The sequence below is a fragment of the Schistocerca cancellata genome, chromosome 4, assembly GCF_023864275.1.
Source record: "Schistocerca cancellata isolate TAMUIC-IGC-003103 chromosome 4, iqSchCanc2.1, whole genome shotgun sequence".
Lineage (NCBI taxonomy): Eukaryota > Metazoa > Arthropoda > Insecta > Orthoptera > Acrididae > Schistocerca > Schistocerca cancellata.
In genome coordinates this window covers 511098109-511119830 of record NC_064629.1, presented here as the reverse complement: position 1 = coordinate 511119830, position 21722 = coordinate 511098109, and the positions used below count along the sequence as shown (strand labels likewise).

Below are 21722 nucleotides of genomic sequence, written 5' to 3'. Positions count from 1 at the left end.
ATCGAAAACTATTTGACTAATTTACTTCAAATTATTATACGATGTTCTTAATGAACATTCAGACTGACATAGGCTACACACTTTTTAATATATGTAATATATAACTATATATTCAATACGGAAAGGGGAAACGCTGTTATCAAGAATCTCGAAAAACTCGTGACCGATTTATTCGAAATTTTTATACAACACTCTTTAACGAACATTCAGACAGACAGAGGTTATACAATATATGTTTTTAATGCTTTTACGTTTAATACAGAGGGACGAAAAGCTGTTAGCTAAAATCTTGAAAAGAGTAGATCGATTTACTTCAGATTTTTACAGGGTGCACTAATAAACTTCCAGAGGGAGGTAGCGTATAGATTTTCTGTTAAAATCGACTGCTAGAAAGAAAATACTTTGCTGTGCCGTGGAAACGGGCGGTTTTGTTTTCCTTCTCGCAGTCAGTTACAACTACTACAGCAGGGCATGTACACCCTTGGAGAAATTATTTTCTCACGTATAATATCCATTCTCTTCATGTATTATAATTTCAAACAAAAACTGTATGCACAACAATGTGCTGTTTCTTTGCCGTTGGTTTTGCAGAAAAACAAGGAAATTTTGTTTATGGTTTATTGGCTTATGATTAGAATACTACTAAATAATGCGAATTGCAAGAAACTTTGTAAACCTAGCCATTTGCAGGTTAAAACTATGCGAAATACTGCCATTGAACCTACTATCTACACAAATATAGCAGCTGGAGAGTTTTCTCTTATACCCCGTATACTAATGATCACAACGATTTACCAATTCGTTCTAAGCGACTTCAGTTCCCATTCAAGGTTTCTTTTGCAATGACAATAAATAAGGTCAAGGTCAAAGGGAGGGGTAAGAGGACAGAGAAGTGTGGAGTAAATGGACGAATAGAGGGGGTGGAGGACATGGGCAGAGAGAGAGGGACGGAGGAAGGAGTTAGGATGTGTATCCAGTTCCCACACATATTTAGAAATTGCGGAGCGTTGCTGGGTACGCTAGTGTACAATATGTACAAGGACCAAGCGGGAATAATGAGATAGGAAGACCAAGAACGATGTACTCTGATTAAAAAGGATGTAAGACATGCAGTCTTTCGCCTCTACTGTTCAATGTATACATCGAAGAAGCAATGACAGAAACAAAGCAGTTTCAAGAGTAGGATAAAAATTCGGGGTGAAAGGATATCAGTGATAAGATTCGCTGATGACATTGCTAACCGCGGTGAGGGTGAAAAAGAATTACAGTAGTTGCTGAATGGATGGGCAGTCTAATAAACACATAACATGGCTTCAGGGTAAATCGAAGAAAGAGAAAAGTAATCAGAAGTAGCGGAAATAAGAATAGTGAGAATTTTAAAGTAAAAATTGGTGATCACGAGGTAGACGAAGTTAAGGAAGTTTGTTACATTGGAAGGAAAATAACCCCGGACGGACGAAACAAGGGGGACACAAAAAGCAAAGCAGCACATTCAAAAAGGTCTATAACGGTGTGGGGCTTGTGCAGTTGTAGTGATATAGGACCCTTGAAACGTCTAGATACGATACTGACAGGTGACACGTACATAAGCATCCTGTCTGATCAGCTGCATCCATTTATGTCCATTGTGCATTCCGACGAACTTGGACAATTCCAGCAGGACAATGTGACACCCCGCAAGTCCAGAATTGCGACAGAGTGGCTCCAGGAATACTCTTCTGAGTTTAAACACTCCACTGGTCACCGCCACCAAACGCCACAGACATGAACATTATTGACTATATCTGGGATGCCTTGCAGAGCGTGCTGCTGTTCAGAACAGATCTCCACCCCCCCCCCTTCCCCTCGTACTCTTACTGGTTTACGGACAGCCCTGAAGGATTCATGGTGTCAGTTCCCTACTTCAGACATTAGTCGAGCGTGCCACGTCGTGTTGCAACACTTCTGAGTACTCGCGGGTGTCCTTCACGATATTAGGCAAATGTACCAGTTTCTTTGGCTCTTCAGCTTAAATGGCCTAGTGGATAATGTCGGAAGTTCCATTTTTCGTGGACGATAGTGTCGTATACAGAGAAGCAAATAGCAGCGAAATGTGGGAAGACCTGCATAGGATCGACTCTTGGTGCAGTGCGAGGCAGTTGACCCTCAACACAAACAAATGTGACGTGTTGAGCATAAATCAGCAGAAAGACCCATTCTTGTATGATTACACGGTAGCGGAACAATCGCTGGGAGCAACTACATCTATAAAAATCTGGAAGTACACATACGGACCAGATTGAAGTAAAACGACCATATAAACCTAATTACAGGTAAGGCAGAAGGCAACCAGAGATCCATTGCAAGAATCCTCAGAAAACGTAGTACACCCAATAGTGAGATAGTTTACAAAACGCTCGTTCGACCAATACTTGAATATTGTGAATATTGATCGTCGGTCTTGAATCCGTACCAGACATAACTGGAAGAGGCAATAGAGAAGATTCAAAGAAGAGCAGCGCGCTTGGTTATAGGTTCATTTAGCACGAAAGCGTCATGGAGATGCTCAGACAATCGCTGTGGCAGACACTGCAAGAGAGGCGTTCTGCATCACGGAGTAGTTTTCTGTTAAAGTTCCGAGAGCGTACATTCCTAGAAGAGTCGACCTATGTAAATCTTCGAAAAGACCATGAAAGTAAAATAACAGAGATTTGAACCAACACGGAGGTTTACCAAGAATCGTTCTTTCCACGAACCATTTGCGAATGGAACAGGAGAAGGGGAAAGTGACAGTGGTACACAAAGTAACCACCGCCACACAATGCAAGATGGCTTGCGGAGTATAGATGGAGAAACAGATGTAGAGTTAGATGCTATACATTCCGCAAACACAACATCAACAACCTTATCGCTTCCCCACTAAACACCGTCCTTTGATATACCAGACCAATACTATAAAATTCCACCAATCCTAGTCCTGCATCTACATTTGTATCTGCATGACTACTCTGCAATTCACAATTGAGTAAGTGGCAGAAGGTTCACTGAACCACACTGAAGCTATTTCTCTACCGTTCTACTCTCGAACAGTGCCCAGGAAAAATGAAAATTTAAATCTTTGTGCAGGAGCTCTGATTTATCTTATTTTATCACGATTATCATTTCTCCCTATGTGGGTGCCAAGAAAATATTTTCTTATTAGGAGGAGCAAGTTGATGATGGAAATTTCGTGAAGAAGTCCTGCTGCATCTAAAAACGCCTTTGTTTCAATGATTGCGATCCAAATTCGAGTATCATATCCGTAACTCACTCTTCTCTGTTTTGCGATCATACAAAATGAGCTGTCCTTCTTTGAACTTTTTCAATATCCTCGGTCAGTCCCGTCGGAAGTGGATCTCCTATCGCGCAGCAGTACTTCAGAAGAGGATAGACAAGTGTAGTGTAGGCAGACACTGTTGCTGCGTTTTCTAAGTGTTCTGCCCCAATAAAATGCAGTTTTTGGGTTCTCTTCGCCCACAACATTATCTAGGTAATCCTTACAATTTCAGTTATTGGTAACTTTATTCTACATCTACATGGATACCCTGCAAATTACATTTAAGTGCCTGGCAGAGGGTTCATCGAACCACCTTCACAATTCTCTATTATTCCAATCTCGTACAGAGCCCGGAAAGAATGAACATCTACATCTTTCCGTACGAGCTCTGATTTCCCTTATTTTATCGTGGTGATCGTTCCTCCCTATGTAGGTCGGTGTCTATAAAATATTTTCGCATTCGGAGGAGAAAGTTGGTGATTGGAATTTCGTGAGAAGATTCCGTCGCAACGAAAAACGCCTTTCTTTTAATGATATCCAGCCCAAATCCTCTGTTCCCTGCGTATTTAGTTGAACTGACACCTTTAGAACCTGTGATTTATTGAATAACCGAAACTGAACTGATTCCTTTGAGTACTCATGCGGATGACTTCACACTTTTCATCATTTATAGTCAATTGCCAGTTTTGGCACCATACAGATATCTTGTCTAAATCATTTTTCAATTGGGTTTGATCTTCTGATGACTTTACAAGACGTTAAATGACAGCATCATCTGTAAACAATCTAACAGGGCTGCTCAGATTGTCTCCTAAATCATTTATTTACTTTAGAGGGCCTACTTTACTTTCTAGAGGAACGACAGGACTTCCGTTTTACTAGATGACTTTCCGTATGTTGCTGCGAACTGTGACCTTTCTGACAGGAAATCACAAATCCAGTCACACGACTTAAACGGTACTCAATACTCACAAAATTTGATTTGAAGTCGTTTGTCAGAAATTGTTTCAAAAGCCTTCTGTAAATCTAGAGATATGGAATCAATTTGAGATCCCATGTCGATATAACTCATTTCTTCATGTGAATCAAGAGCTAGCTGTGTTTTACAAGAATGTTATTTGCTGAATCCCTGCTGACTATTTGACAATAGATTGTTAACTTCGAGGTAATTCGTAATGTTCGAACACAGTATACAGGGTGATTCCGTGATTACGGCATAAACTTTGAGGAATGGTGGAGGAAGGTAAATGTATCAGTTTGAGGTGAGGGACCTTACTCCGGAAACGACCGAATCGAAAGGTATAAATGAAAATGTAGTCGAGTTCCGCCTTAACTTCGCACAGCGCACAAACTAAAGGGCGCAACTTCCGAATCCTGATAATGTCGTACATAATTCCCGCTGATTACTCCGCAATACCCCAGATAACTTCTCCTGTTGATGGACTAGCAACGGAGCACGTAACTTGATATCAGAGGCTGAAAATCCTAAGTCTACAGTACATTAATAATGAATTCCATTTACCAGCACAAGTTTCTCAAGCTGGTATATTTACAACGGTTGGTCAAAATGGCGTTCGCAAGCATAGCATTGTCGCACTAATTCCTGTCGTAGCCGTTCCAGTGTCGTTTGAGCAGTGTCGCAAGCAGCGAGAATTTTTGCCAGATCCTCTTCAGTCTCAGCGGGCGTTTCGTACACAAGACTTTTCACATGGTCCCACAAGAAGAAATCAAGTGGGATGAGATCACGTGAACGACCTGGCCACGAAACAGGCCCAACTCTGCCTACCTACTTATCAGGGAATGTCTGATCCACGTGTTCACGAACCCTCAGTCCACAGTGGGTTGGAGCTCCATCATGTTGGAATCACATTCGTTGACAAGTGGGATATCTTCTAGGGCAATCTGGGTTGTATGTCTCTGATAAACACTGTGCATATTGGTGCACTTAAGCGGGGTGGAAGAAGAAATGGGCCTAGTACGTAATCATTGACTAAGCCTGCCCATATGTTGACTGATAATCTGTGTTGATGGCTCTTCACGACTGTAGTGTAGGGTTTCTCATCATGACTACTGTGACTATTTAGCTTTCCATCTTGTGGGATGCTGCCCACTCGCCTAATATAGGGTTCCTAGGAAGCTGTTTTCTCGGATAGCTAGACAACATTCAAGCAAATCTTATTAATGGAGTTTATTATAGTAAATTAAATTGACAATACTTTAAACTTTGCCTTTTTTATAAAAGGGTGTCGCACGCAATTGGCGACATGCAAATAATCAATGTCCTTCGATGTATACAATTTCCATGCAAGCAAATCACACAAGTTCATGAGTCACTGTTATATAGTTTATATCACAGCTCGTCTTCTAGTGCGGCTGTTCTAGTGCGGTCGAGACTAGCTGGAGCGGCGCCTATATTCTCTTCGTATAGGTGCTGCTCCTGTCGTGGTGCCGTCCTATTCAGCGTTGTATTGGCTGAAGTCGTCTCACAGCCTTCTCTGCTGCATCGTTCCATGCCGACGTTCCGGCGCTTTATGTTAAGCCGGAACATAGCTCTTGTGCATCCGAGAAAAATGCATATGCAGAAAGGTGAGGATCGACTGCAAGGCGCTGCAAGAACCACTGGCTGAAGGTCAGCAGAAGTCGAAGCATGCACTTTCTGTGGATGGTAGGGATGTAGCTGCATTTCTCGTAATACTCGCGACACAGTACTCTGTGAAACATTCATTTCACGTGCAACAGATAGAGTGCTCATTGCAAGCTCCTTATTTACTCGAGTACACTTTATCTTATAAGTCGGGAATCATCGTAGTTTGTCGTCCTCCTCGCTCGTTGTGCTGTGGTAGCAGTTGCCCTGTTCCACTTAATCGTTGTAAAAGTCTTGGAAAAATAGAGCGAGCAGGATGTCCTCTACGTGGATATTTTGTCCTGTGCAACCCTTCCGCTTTTCTGCAGCTTCCATTTACTTATGCATAAACGAAAATCATGTCTGCAAGTTCCGCCAGCGGGTACAACTCTATCTGGTAGGGGCTGATCGACCTTAGTACGTCAACTTGTAAACACAGACTGCTGCACATTATAGTACAGATGTTGTACACCAGTACTGCTCATATCAGGACACAGTAAGCTATCTGCACTAGATTATTTGACTTATTGCCCCAGTCTCTACACCCAAGTGCTCGTCGGGATTCCCTGCTCTACAATCTTAGCAACAGATAGTACCAGTACATGTATTCCACTGTCGGATGTATAAGAACGATTTTCGTTTATAATTTTCGACTCAGTCGTTCTCAGACAGGGTCCCTTACCTCAAACTGGTACATTCATCGTTTTCCAGAATCCCTGAAACTTTGTAACATCATCACGTAATCACCATGTATGTTTCAAAATCCTACAGCAAATCGACGTCAATTATAAGGGTCTGCATTTCAGCAGATTCTGTTAGTTTCTTTCTTGAGTATGATTTGACCTATGCAACTTCCCAGACTTCAGGTACAGATATTTCGTTGAGCTATAAGTTGTAGACGATTGCTAAGTACGGAACTGTTGTATCAGTGTAGTCTGAAAGGAACCTAGTTGGTATACATACAATGTGGACCAGAGTACTTGCGTTTATATACATATAAGGTGCTTCTCTACACCAAGGGTATCTACTTTTAAGTTTTTCATGTTGGTAGCTGTTCTTCATTCGAATTCTGGAATATTTACTTCGTCTTCTTTGCTGAACGAATTTCGGAAAACTGTGTTTAATAACTCTGCTAGAGTGGCACTGTCATTGGTAACATTACCACTGCTATTGCGCAGTGAAACTATTGAGTGTCTTTTGCAACTGGTGTGTTCAACGCACGAGCAGAATCTCTCATTTTGCGTTCTTTTAAATTTGGCATACTTTTTTCGTTGCTTCTGCAGTAGTGTTATGACTTGTTTTGTGTACCATAGGCGATCAGTACCGTCTCTTATTAATTTATTTGGCACCTATGTCTCAATTGCCACCGATACTATTTCTTTGAATTTAAGCCACATATATTCTACACTTACATAGTTTTGAAGGGGAGGGGGCCGTCTCTTTGAAAGACATCAAGTGCATTTTCATCTTCTTTTTCAAACAGAAATATTTATTTTTGGTGATTTGGATGTTGCGGTATTCAGTCTTGCTACAACGAACTCGTAGTCACTGATCTCTGTATCCATCATGATGCTGGCTTGGTTCAAATGGCTCTGAGCACTATGGGACTTAACTACTGAGGTCATCAGTCCCCTAGAACTTAGAACTACTTAAACCTAACTAACCTAAGGACATCACACACATCCATGCCCGAGGCAGGATTCGAACCTGCGACCGTAGCGGTCACGCGGTTCCAAACTGACGCGGTTAGAACCGCACGGCCACACCGGCCGGCTGTGATGCTCCACATCTGTCAAAAGTTATTTGTTGCCAAGGGGTCAAGTTTGTTTTCGCAACAATTTACAGTTAAAGTGTGCTCCTCAACTAATTTTTGAAATTAATTTGCAGAGAAAGCATTCAGTACGATTTTGGACGACTGTATCATCTGAGTCTGCCGTAGATTGAGGTCATCACCAAATATAATTGCATGAGTGAGGTGCCAATCTGAAATAAGACTCAAGTTTTCTTTGAACTGTTCAGTAACTGAATCGTCTGAGTCGGGGGTTCGGCAAAAGAATCAAATCTTAATTCATTCTGGTTGTCGAGTATAAGCTCCACCCGTAAAAACTCACACGAGCCATTTACTTCAATTTCACTACAAGATAAACTACTTCCAACAGCCACCGCTACCGATTATATTTCATCTATCCTTTCTGAACAACGTTAGGCACTTTGTAAAAACTAGGTTTCAGTACCTATGACGATTTGAGCTTCTGTGCTTTCTGTTATTGCCTACATCCTCTACCATCGAAATTTCAGCAGGCACCCTAACTATGTGACTTTCTCACTCTGAGTCCAGTCTGCATTGCTGCAAGATCTGCCCCCTTTCCTTCTCCCCCTCCCCTCCTCTAGACCAACCGCCTCACGTGTAAAATAGTGAGCTGTTATCCTGTTGGTTGGGGATACAAGCCCAGCCTGCATGGTCACCAGATTTTCGGTTACCCTTATTGGATAATTTATTACTCTGAGATCCTTATCGCTATTAGTTATTGTCCAATTTATTTTCCTGATTATAATATTTTATGATCCAATTAGGGCAGAATGTTATCCTATTCATTTGGAAGAGGTATTTATTCATTGGCTACAATTTATTACCCGATATATTATCCTTATCGCTATAATTTATTACTGAATTAGGGCAGGCTGCGGGTGTTTATTTAGGACACAATTTCTTACTCAGTTAGGATAATTTATTACCCAATATGTTGTATCTGATACGGCCAACACTAGGGCGTGACAGTTGACATAAGCCAGCCTCAAATGGTGGGAAATTTTAAAACATTGAAGTAGAATACCTTATTTGACAGTTTCATTTTGCGTGGTCCATTTACCTGAACATGTAGGAACATATTTGGTCTTCCCACATACATGTGCATAGACGTATTACATTACAAAACACCCTGCATGTCACACAAGAAATCCCTGGCGATATGCTACGTACAGAATGGCGTGAAATTTTAAAAAATGCAATATAGTTTGCGTGCTGAAACACTTACTGACGTGTTTCACTGCATTATTTAAACATTATAGCCAGGAACATTGTTCAAATGTGGATCAGAACATTTTTATTTACATCAAAACATAGCCACCAGAATGAGCTCAACAACTGCTTACACTTGAAGCAGACTACGTTATCAGAACTAGAAAACGTGTAGGGCTGCTTTATTTAACGTTAAAACGTTGAAGCAAATCTTAGCAGACTTCAACACATCGCGCCATTGTTCACAGAGATTACTGGGAGCCAGACGCCGTCCCCGGCGTCCCCCGCTGTGCACTACGGTGCTAAGCATTATTGGTATGAGGGAGGGAATCCAAACAGCACAAGTGCCAAACTACCTTATTTCTCGACCCCATTCACTGCCAGAGCCACTTTTTTTCCTTCTGTCGTCTCACAGGCACTAGACCACAAACTTCTTCCACGAGCGGGCAGCGCGGTGCGGAGCTACTTTGAAGAGTATGTGATAGTTTGGATGTTCAATTTTTTTCCCACATGCAAGTCTAGATAGGAACAGTCGATGTGGCTGACTTTGATATTGGTTTTCGGCTATGGGTAGCGTACGTCTCCTGCAACTTGAGCATGCGCATGTGCGTACTTGGTCCCCTCTCAGATGCCTGTAGTGCGCTGTGTGATTTACGTTGTCTGTATAACATCTCATCAAAAAGTATCTAGTGGACAGTAATCTGGGTTGTGACTACCGGTCGAAAGACACATTGTATTTAGAAAGAAAACTGTGACTGTTAATATAAAAAAGTAATTTTTACAACCAAACCCATTACTTACATTTCGTTCCAAAGAGGAAACAAAGTCTTGCTGGTTAAGAAATTCCAGGTTAGAGCCTCTGTGATGCAGCCATGGTCTGACTAAGCTGTCATACACTATGCCTTATACAGATTTCTTCCATTCCATTAACAATATTCCTCTTGTCAATAGCGCATCTTAGTGATTTCCCTCATTGAAGTTAGTAATAACTAGGTATTGCTCAATGTGTTTCGTATTCACAATAACATTTGTACATACACAGAAATGGGACGGAATATCGTTATTATCCTCTACAACAGTGTTTCGCCACGAGGCAGGGTGAGCGAAAGAACACCTTTTATTACCAGAATACTTAGAAGATGCAGCAGATCTGCTAAGCAAACTGTCTATACTATACCTGTCAGTCCTCTTCTATAGTACTGGTTCTTAGTATGGAGTCCTTAGCAGATGGAGTTAATGGTTCTTTGCAGAAGTGCATGACAAGACTGCCTCCCCATCCTTACCTAATCTGCGCTTGCACTCCTTCTATTGTTTACAACACATAACATTGTATGGTCCATACAGCTTTTCCCAGACAATGCTTATGTCTATATGAAGACTGTACCGAAAATCTGATTCGTACGTAGCTGCTCTCAGTCGTTAAGAGAAGACCGTGGACACTGCGTTGTAAGTGGTGAGAGGTAATACCTGAAATTTGGTATTCTCAGCGCGCTCTTGACACTGTGGATCTCGGTATATTTAATTCCCTAACAATTTCCGAAATGAAATGTCCCATGCGTCTAGGTCAAACTTCCATTCCGCGTTCAGAGTCTGTTGATTGCCGTCGGAAACCTTTTCGCACGAATTACTTGAGTACAAATGACAGCTTCGCCGACGTATTCCGCTTTTATACCTTGTGTACATGATACTACCGTCATCTGTATAAGTTTATATTGCTATCTGATGACTTTTGTCACTTCAGTGCATAGCTTTTCCCAGACAATGCTAATGAGTATACGAAGACTGTACCGAAAATCAGGTATGTAGCACCTGTGTGGCCAAGATTACTTCTGGTACCTTCATCATTTAATTCCTGTCACTGTTTCATTAGCTTATGGAGTGTGGGAGGAATGATTGTTGGTAAACCTCCATATTAGTTCTACTTTCTTGGATTTTCTCATCGTGGTCATTTCGCAAGACGTATGTAGGCGGAAGCAATACGTTGTCAAACTCTTTGCAAGATGTGCTGTCTCGAATTTTCAGCAGTAAACCTCCCCGTGATGCACACATGCCACTCCGTATGTGTTCTTGTCTACCTCTTCTGTTAATTTGGCATGGCAATGGCCTGAGAATGACGAGCAATATTCATAACCGGTGTTTTGTAGGCCACTTCATTTGTAGATGAATTACATTTCCCACAGATTCCTCCATTGTATCTGTGCGTAGCATCTACTTCTCCCTACATTTCGTTTCATGTGATCATTTCACTTTAGCTCCCTTCGCGTGGTTACTTCCAGCAACTTTGCAAGTGTTACAGTTTTTAATATTTTGTCATCAATAGAGTAGTTGGTTGGTTGGTTTGGGGAAGGAGACCAGACAGCGTGGTCATCGGTCTCATCGGATTACGGAAGGATTGGGAAGGAAGTCGGCCGTGCCCTTTCAGAGGAACCATCCCGGCATTTGCCTGGAGTGATTTAGGGAAATCACGGAAAACCTAAATCAGGATGGCCGGACGCGGGATTGAACCGTCGTCCTCCCGAATGCGAGTCCAGTGTCTAACCACTGCGCCACCCCGCTCGGTCAATAGAGTAGTCATAGGGTACTGAATTTCAAAGTCTATTTGTGTACACTGCTTTATATTTACTCACACTGAGCATCAACTCCCAGGCCCTGTACCAACCACTGGTCCTCTACGAGTCTTCCTGCAATTTGCTACAGTCTTCTGGCATTGCTATCTTCTTACTGACTACCACAATATTTGTAATCAGCCTCATAGAACTTCCAAGATTATAGACTGGATTTGTTACATAGGTGCGGGTGCTTTCTGGGTATGCCACAACTAGCCACTCACGTAATGCGGTTTTATCAGTTGCACCAGTTTTTTTTTTTTACTGCTATAGAACAAATAAGTTACAAAACTATTACCACATGTGTTTGGTACTTGGAATATTATATATTTCAATAAATAGTCGTACAGACAATTTTATTTTGACACAAGGACAAATTTATTTCATTCGCAATTGCAGATACAGAGTCATTTACTTGCGCACTGCGACAAGCAACCTGTGTTTGTTTTGTGCGCATACTGTTACTCTTCACCCCAATACATCTATATATAGGGAGGACATTTATCGAGGTATATTTATTGTAGAGACATCAACGCCCCGACTTACACTATGGCTTGACAGCTACACTGGATCCTTGCATTCTAAAGTGATACGTAGTACGAAGCAGCGACCTATTTACGACGTTTTTGGTGATTGTGGTGTGCAATCAGATATCTGTTGTGTTACACGAGTATTACGACATGCAGCATTCATGTGATTTTGTACACATGGTTTTACTCCACAGTCCAAAACACCTATCTGGTGTCTTTTTAGCACGAGGTGTCACTTCCAAGAGAACATAACGTCCCACCCATGCAACCGCATAGAACAACTGAAATAAAAAACCATATGATGCCAACCATCTGTAAACGCTTCAAGTTAACATAACATGGGGCGGGGGGGGGGGGGGGCGTTATAATGTGTGGATGACTTTGATTTCGGTTTTAGCATATCTAAGACGAGTTTTTTGATGAAATTATACAGAAAATTAGGACAAGGAGATAACTTTGTTTACTTTGGTACAAAGATCAAACGACTTTTTCACTCATAATCTGAGATCTGCAAGCATACTTATGTATTAGATAAGCAACCTGCTTGTATATAAGTAACATCTGTAGCTAAAGGGGAGAGAATGTCATGGGATGACAATCAGCAAAGCAAAGCGAAAATATTTTGGTCATCCCCTTCTACATAGGGAGAAATGGCTACGTCATAGAATAATAGACTCAGAGTTCACACAAAAATATTTTAGTGTTTTTTTCCACTTGGACCTACATACCATTCAGCACATGATCTGCTTCATCACAGAGTCGTTTTGTGAACAAAAAGTACGAGTTTCGAATCAGCTTTGTGACTGGATTCGGCAGATGCCCAGTAGACAGAACTCCAATAAGCGGACAAAATCTGCAGATGTAATTAACTTGCAAGGAAATATTTAGTTGTTTAATACACGTTTCTTCATTTTTCTCTCCATGTGCTATTGGGAAGTGTAATGGTCGAGAAATAGTCTATGAATCTTATGTCAAGCACATGGATGTGAAAAGGAGAGTAATTTGTTACAGTTTTGCTGTAACAAAGCGATGTATGGAGTAAACTGTCACATTTTTATTTGCTTATCACTAATCAAGAATACTACCGGAAAGCCTAAAAGAATCTTTAATAAGAGACAGTTTTAAGACAAAATTCGTTGCTTTCGGCGAAAAGTCATTATTTTGATACAAAATTTGCGGATTTTTCTTAGAATTTGTAACATCTATTCCATATCCTAACAGAAACCCTGACCTCTTAACATTCAAATGTGTCACAGGCTCTCTCCACCACTACAGGAATGTGTCGTTAAAACATGGATTAAAGTATCTGCTTTAGTGATCCTTAGCTACAAGATGGCAGAATATATGTTAAATTGGCCTCTGAGAGATGTAAATCTTTGATTTATTCAGTATGCTGAATCAGAAATCCTCACACACAAATAAAGAAAAGATGTTATGTGGACATATGTCCGGAAACGCTTAATTTCCATGTTAGAGCTCATTTTAGTTTTGTCAGTATGTACTGTACTTCCTTGATTCACCGCCAGTTGGCCCAATTGAAGGAAGGTAATGTTGACTTCGGTGCTTGTGTTGACATGCGACTCATTGCTCTACAGTACTAGCATCAAGCACATCAGTACGTAGCATCAACAGGTTAGAGTTCATCACGAACGTGGTTTTGCAGCCAGTGCAATGTTTACAAATGCGGAGTTGGCAGATGCCCATTTGATGTATGGATTAGCACGGGGCAATAGCCGTGGCGCGGTACGTTTGTATCGAGACAGATTTCCAGAACGAAGGTGTCCCGACAGGAAGACGTTCGTAGCGGTTGATCGGCGTCTTAGGGAGCACAGAACATTCCAGCCTGCGACTCGCGACTTGGGAAGACCTAGAACGACGAGGACACCTGCAATGGACGAGGCAATTCTTCGTGCAATTGACGATAACCCTAACGTCAGCGTCAGAGAAGTTGCTGCTGTGCAAGGTAACGTTGACCACGTCACTGTATGGAGAGTGCTACGGGAGAACCAGTTGTTTCCGTACCATGTACAGCGTGTGCAGGCACTATCAGCAGCTGATTGGCCTCCACTTGTACACTTCTGCGAATGGTTCATCTAACAATGTGTCAATCCTCATTTCAGTGCAAATGTTCTCTTTACTGATGAGGCTTCATTCCAACGTGATCAAATTGTAAATTTTCACAATCAACATGTGTGGGCTGACGAGAATCCGCACACAATTGTGCAATCACGTCATCAACACAGATTTTCTTTTAACGTTTGGGCAGGCATTGTTGGTGATGTCTTGATTGGGCCCCATGTTCTTCCACCTACGCTCAATGGAGCACGTTATCATGATTTCATACGGGATACTCTACCTGTGCTGCTAGAACATGTGGCTTTACAAGTACGACACAACATATGGTTCATGCACGAGGGAGCTCCTGCGCATTTCAGTCGAATTGTTCGTACGCTTCTCAACAACAGATTCGGTGACCGATGGATTGATAGAGGCGGACCAATTCCATGGACCGAGCGAGGTGGCGCAGTGGTTAGACACTGGACTCGCATTCGGGAGGGCGACGGTTCAATCCCGCGTCCGGCCATCCTGATTTAGGTTTTCCGTGATTTCCCTAAATCACTCCAGGCAAATGCCGGGATGGTTCCTGTGAAAGGGCACGGCCGACTTCCTTCCCCATCCTTCCGTAATCCGATGAGACCGATGACCTCGCTGTCTGGTCTCCTTCCCCAAAACAACCCAATTCCATGGTCTCCACGCTCTCCTGACCTCAACCCTCTTGACTTTCATTTATGGGGGCATTTGAAAGCTCTTGTCTACGCAACCCCGGCACCAAATGTAGAGACTCTTCTTGCTCGTTTGTGGACGGCTGTGATACAATACGCCATTCTCCAGAGCTGCATCAGCGCATCAGGAATTCCATGCGACGGAGGGTGGATGCATGTATCCTCGCTAACGGAGGACATTTTGAACATTTCCTGTAACAAAGTGTTTGAAGTCACGCTGGTACGTTCTGTTGCTGTGTGTTTCCATTCCATGATTAAAGTGATTTGAAGAGAAGTAATAAAATGAGCTCTAACATGCAAAGTAAGCGATTCCAGACACATGTCCACATAACATATTTTCTTTCTTTGTGTGTGAGGAATGTTTCCTGAAAGTTTGGCCGTACCTTTTTGTAACACCCTGCATAGGTGACACATCACACTCATCATTAGATATGGTTTTCACAGACATTCCAGAGGATTTTTACTATGATGACTGTAGTAGCACATCATTTAATAATGAGTGAACCATCTTTGAAGAGGCTTAAAGCACTTCAGAGGCAGCATAAAGTATTAGTATAGACTGGGTTTCGGAAGAAAATCATCGAATCAATTTGCGCCTCTTGCATGGATGTTAACAATTTATAAGACAGTAATTTCCATCTATAGGCGTTTAAGCCAATGAGATAGATGTTTGTAACACATGACCATGCCATCTTAATACACTACTGGCCATTAAAATTGCTAACCAAGAAGAAATGCAGATGATAAACGGGTGTTCATTGGACAAATATGAGGGCTATCCACAAAGTACATTACGTTTTCGTTTGTGTCCGCTAGGGGCGGGGCTAGCGCGGCCATCTTGGTGTCATGGCATTCCGCAGCTCAGTCGGCATCCTGCTGTGCTAGTGAGAGGTTCGCGCTGTACTCCGTTGAGTTACTGTGACAGTTTGAAATGTCAGCGTTAATTGAAAATGCCGCGAAGTGTGAAGTGCGTGCTGTATTAAGGTTTCTGACTGCAAAAAACTGTACACCGATAGAAGTCTATCGGCAGCTTTGTGAAGTGTATGGGGACAACATAATCACTGAAGGTGGAGTGCGTCAATGGATAATAAAATTTAAAAATGAACGAACTAACGTTCATGACGAAGAGAAAAGTTGAAGACCCAGCATAGTGACTGCCGAACTTGTTGAAAAAATCGATGCCGCGGTCCGTGAAAACCGTAATTTCACAATAACGGAACTCTCTATGAGTTTTCCACAAATTTCACGAAGTTCGTTGCACGAAATCATTACCGAAAAGCTTGGTTACCACAAATTTTGTGCAAGATGGATACCAAAAATCTTGACAGAGATTCACAATAATCAGCGAATGGCTGCAGCGTTAACGTTTTTGGACGCATACGAGAAAGATGGCGACTCATTACTCGATCGCACCGTTACTGGTGACGAAACATGGGTTAAGCATGTGAACTGCGAGACAAAATTGCAGTCAATGCAGTGGGGGCACACAAATTCCCCCCAAAAACCCAAGAAATGCATGCAGACAATGTCGGCAAGGAAGGTGATGGCGACTGTCTTTTGGGACAGAAAAGGTATGATTTTTGTGGATTTCTTGGAAAGAGGCACTACAATAAACTCTCAAAGGTATTGTCAAACTCTGCACAACCTCAGAAGAGCAATACAAAACAAGCGCAGGGTAAAGTTGGGCTCAAAGATCTTGCTGATTCACGACAACGCCCGCGCCCACACGGCAAATGCCACTCGTGAAGTTCTCGAATCTTTTAAGTGGAGTTGTTTCCTCATCCGCCGTACAGTCCCGAACTGGAACCGAAGGACTTCCACTTATTCCCAGCAATGAAGAAGTGGTTCGCTATGCAGCGTTTTGATGACGACGCACAGCTTCAAGAAGAGGTAACCACGTGGTTGAAGGCGCAGGTGGCCGAATTTTACGACGAAGGAATTTTCAAGCTCGTCCATCGCTACGATAAGTGCCTTAATTTAAATGGCAACTATGTAGAAAAGGAGTATTTAAGTTTGGCTTTCATCTGTATATAATTTAAAAAATTGCCAATACTTTATTTATTTTTAATTCCAAAACGTAATGTACTTTGTGGATAGCACTCGTATATTGTACTAGAACTGACATGTGATTACATTTTCACGATATTTGGGTGCATAGATCCTGAGAAATCAGTACCCACAACAACCACCTCTGGCCATAATAACGGCCTTGATACAAGAGTAGTGACTGGCGTAATGCGACGAGCTAGTTGCTCGGCCACCGTTGACCAGACGTTTTCAGTTGGTGCGAGATCTGGAGAATGTGCTGGCCAGGGCAGCAGTCGAACATTTTCTGTATACAGAAAGGCCCGTACTGGACCTGCAACATGCGGTCGTGCATTACCCTGCTGAAATGTAGGGTTTCGCAGGGATCGAATGAAGGGTAGAACCACGGGTCGTAACACATCTGAAATGTAACGTCCACTGTTCAAAGTGCCGTCAATGCGAACAAGAGGTGACCGAGACGTGTAACCAATGGCACCCCATATCATCACGCCGGGTGATACGCCAGTATGGCGATGACGAATACACGCTACCAATGCACGTTCACCGCGATGTCGCCAAACACGGATGCGACCATCATGATGCTGTAAACAGAACCTGGATTCATCTGAAAAAATGACGTTTTGCTATTTTTTCACCCAGGTTCGTCGTTGAGTACACCATCGCAGGCACTCCTGTCTGTGATGCAGCGTCAAGGGTAACTGCAGCCATGGTCTCCGAGCTTGTAGTCCATGCTGTTGCAAACGTCGTCGAACTGTTCGTTCAGATGGTTGTTGCCTTGCAAACGTCCCCATCTGTTGACTCAGGGATCGAGCGTGGCTGCAAGATTCGTTACAGCCATGCGGATAGGATGCCTGTCATCTCGACTGCTAGTGATACGAGGCCGTTTGGATCCAGCACGGCGTTCCGTATTACCCTCCTGAACCCACGGATTCCATATTCTGCTAACAGTCATTGGATCTTGACCAACGCGAGCAGCAGTGTCGTGATACAATAAACCACAATCGCGATAGGCTGCAATCCGACCTTTATCAAAGTCGGGAAAGTGATAGTACTCATTTCTCCTCCTTACACGTGGCATCACAACAACGTTTCACCAGCAACGCCGGTCAACTGCTGTTTGTGTATGAGAAATCGGTTGGAAATTTTCCTCATGTCAGCACGTTGTAGGTGTCGCCACCGGCGCCAACCTTGTGTGAATGCTCTGAAAAGCTAATCATTGGCATACCACAGCTTCTTCTTCCTGTCGGTTAAATTTCGCGTCTGTAGCACGTCATCTTCGTGATGTAGCAATTTTAATGGCCAGTAGTGTAGGTTGCCATCAGTTTCTGTCGTATACTTTTACAGAATACACAGGAGTAAATTATTTATGTTATACATTTATTAAAGTATAGATATGTGGCGTCACCTCCCACTTACACTGTGCGTAATCTTATTTGACGGCTGGTGTTTACATCATTTACTCAAATCATATAATAAGTAATTTGATGTATAACTTACAATGTAAGATCTGATATATGATATGTGGTCTTATCTTCCTGTCATATTCTAGTATAACCTTATTTTATAGCTTATGCATATGTTGTTTACTCGACCCGTGCAAATACATAATTTGATGCACAACTTAGAATGCTGCCTCTTTCCTTTATTGAAGAACACATATATGATCTCATCTCCCTCTTATATTTCGTGTTTACATTAAAGCCCCACAGTTTCTGTTGCAAATTCCGAGAACTTCATATGCATACTGCTTTTTCTAAGTATATTTGTAAATCAGTGAAACATTACTGAAGTGGGCAACTGTTTTCGACAAATTCGCAATTTGTCACTTCCTTTTTTTCTGCCGTTATCGTTTCCATTTTCAGTTTCTCACATTAACTGCACTTAATGGTGTAACTTCTTTTGTATTCAATACATTAATTATTCTTCCTAAGATCTGGACAATTACTTTAATTGTGATAAGAGTAAAAGTTTATGGTATTTCTTTCTTAAAACGTCTGGAATAACAAGATGGATTATGTCCAGTCCACTACATGTTGATACAATATAATCGCTCCTTTTTAAAGCAGATCCAGATTAGAATGGAGGTTTATAAACAGATCTTTTGTAAATCACCTAATGTAGTAAATGCCATCGAGTATATCATTTTCTGCATGTACACCAATATGTAATCGCTTTCCATTAGAATTACAGTAAATGCAGATATCCTGTATCTCCCATGTGTTTCTGCATTTTTCCATGTCCAGTGTGTAACTGTATATGCAATAATTAGTGATGATTTTATACAAGAATATTTGTTTCTTATTTGTACCCTACGAAGTGTGGCTTGGTTTCTTTAGCATAACAATAATTCAGATTTCCCCATCCAGCCAGAGTATATAAAACTGTTAATTTAGGAGCACTTCTTCTTTTTTGAAATTTCCATCCAAAAAAACTTATGTCAACACAACCCTAGCTGTCAAAGCCACCCCTTACATACACTAAAACATATGACTTGTGATTGAGGTGGAGTGCATCACAATGTTAGTCAGCACATCATCGGTGAGTGTGGTGACTTTAGCTATCTTAAATACAGCTTTATGCTTACTGATTCTTATATAATCTTGCTCCATGCATGAGATCTGGAGTAGAGTCCAAGAGTGGATCCACCTCCATTACGTCTGGGGTAAAGTTCAGAAGCTGATCCACCCATGTTAATGTTCAGGATGGGGTCGGGCGGTACTCATGACAGACTATGAGTTAACACTTGGACAGTCCAGTATTCCCTGGTTCACTATTGGTGACAAATCACTAGAAACAGTAACAATCATAAAACATCTGGAAGTAACCATCAAGAGCGACCTAAAGTGGAATGACCAAATAAAACAAAATGTGGGGAAAGCAGATGTTGGGCAATTGCTCCCTTAATTTTGATTCCAATAACAGTATATTCTTTAAAGTCAGCACTATGTCTTATCTGGTCTCTAAATTTTCCAGAAATGGCACAGGCAGGACTACCCGTGTCTAAAAGGAAACTCCTTCATAATTTGCAACCTTTATACGTATATACGAGCAACCCAAAACTTTTTCCTTCCTACTTTCCTCATCTTCATGCAACAAATCATCCTCAGTCTCTCTAAAGTCCAAGTCGTTTATACCATTTTTGCCTGTACAATTTCTCTTACTTGTCTGAATTTTACTTAGAGCTACATCAGATGATTGCTTGATGTCATATCCCTCTTTTACACACTGTCTACTTTTCCCAGAACTGATCTCACTGTAAGCCTGCTGATTGGTTCTACCTTCCCAGTTGGAATGCAGTTCTTCACAAATAACCTTGATGACTCTTTTTACTCTGTCACTGTCACTATAACCCTTGTAAGTATCCCATAAATTTTCTATCATCGCATCTAAATCATAATGTCTGTCCACATGTTCCTTATCTGATGATACCTTCCCATGTTCCATTGGTACAATCTGGTTCTCATATTCTTCACAAATACTACTGAAATCATCTTCTTCACCATTAATTAAGTCTTCTTTAACCTCCATATACACCATGCCATCTAATTCTTCCTCCCATTCATCATTACTACTGGCACTTTCACTATCAACATTACCACACATGCTCTCATCTCAAATACTAGACACATCTACAACATCTTTACAATGATCATCAGAATTGTTCACAAGTACACTAGTACAGGTATCATCCCTTAATTGCTTAACAGGGATAGATTCTAATGATGCTAATATTTCTATCTTCCACACTTTCATTCATACTTTTCCAAAAGTTACTGTCAAACTGTAATTTCCCAATCTGATGTGCTCTTCTTACATTAGTTCTGTCATTTCCTCTCCAATATCTTCGATTATTCTGTCTTCTGTAATTATTTTCGACGTCTCTAGGCCGGTGGTGTTTATCCTGATTTCGGTACTTACTTCTCGCCCCAAAGTGACAGGCTCCCAGTGAGGTGTCCGTCAGTTTAAATTGCCTCGTCTTGGTTGGCGATTATCTAATTGCCTGTTACTATTCTCCCAAGGTCTCTCCCTGTTGTCATGTCCTCTGTTTCCATTCTCATTACTATGGTTGATCCATCTATCACTTCTATTGTAACCACTATTATTATTCTGATTTTCATTGGTTTCTGCCCTCATTCCTGCTCTGATTCCACTCCCCAGATGGTTGATTGCCAAATTTGCCATTACTTAACCTCTCATTTCTCTCAAAGGCTCTATTAAACTTTTCTACATATTTCAAGAACTGATCTATAGAGTCATCTGGTCTATAAATCAACTCCCACTGTACTCTTTTCGGTAATATCCTTTTTAAGGCATCTTTTTGTATTAGTTCGTCAAAAGGTTTGTCTACGTGTACTAATTTCCTCAACTGGTTTTCATAAAAACACTTCAAGCTACCATCACCTTCCATATACATTCGACCATTCAAAAACTCACTTTTAATCCTAGCTTGCTCAGATTCTGACCAAAACTTATTTAAAAACTTTCTCTCAAATTCATCATATGACATGGTAAAATTAACATTCTGATTGGCCCATGAGATTGCTTCTCCATCCAAAAATCGCTTAACAAATTTAATGTTAACATTGACTGTCATGTCACAACTAAACTTATCTTGACAATGCTGTAAAAAATCAAGAGGATACAATTTCTCATCTCCTGGAAAGCATTTTAAAGGTATGTCACCCCATACACAATTAATAATGCTAACAAAATTTCTTTGAGCTACACCCTCTTGTACTTCTACAACTTTCTTACTTAAATCTACAACAGTACTTTTACACAAATCTATTTTTCATCATACTTTAGTTCTACATTACTTA

The 21722-nt window shown here is 41.4% G+C and overlaps 1 protein-coding gene across 1 annotated transcript in view; it reads right to left on the bottom strand.

The window, feature by feature from the left end:
- Positions 1-20505, bottom strand: part of LOC126184294 (vitellogenin-1-like) — a 41111-nt gene extending 20606 nt beyond the window's left edge. Inside the window, exon 1 of the mRNA XM_049926672.1 lies at positions 20064-20505. Coding sequence (XP_049782629.1) covers positions 20064-20505 — 442 coding nt within the window. The remainder of the gene's footprint in view (positions 1-20063) is intronic.
- Between the last annotated feature and the right edge of the window lie 1217 nt (positions 20506-21722).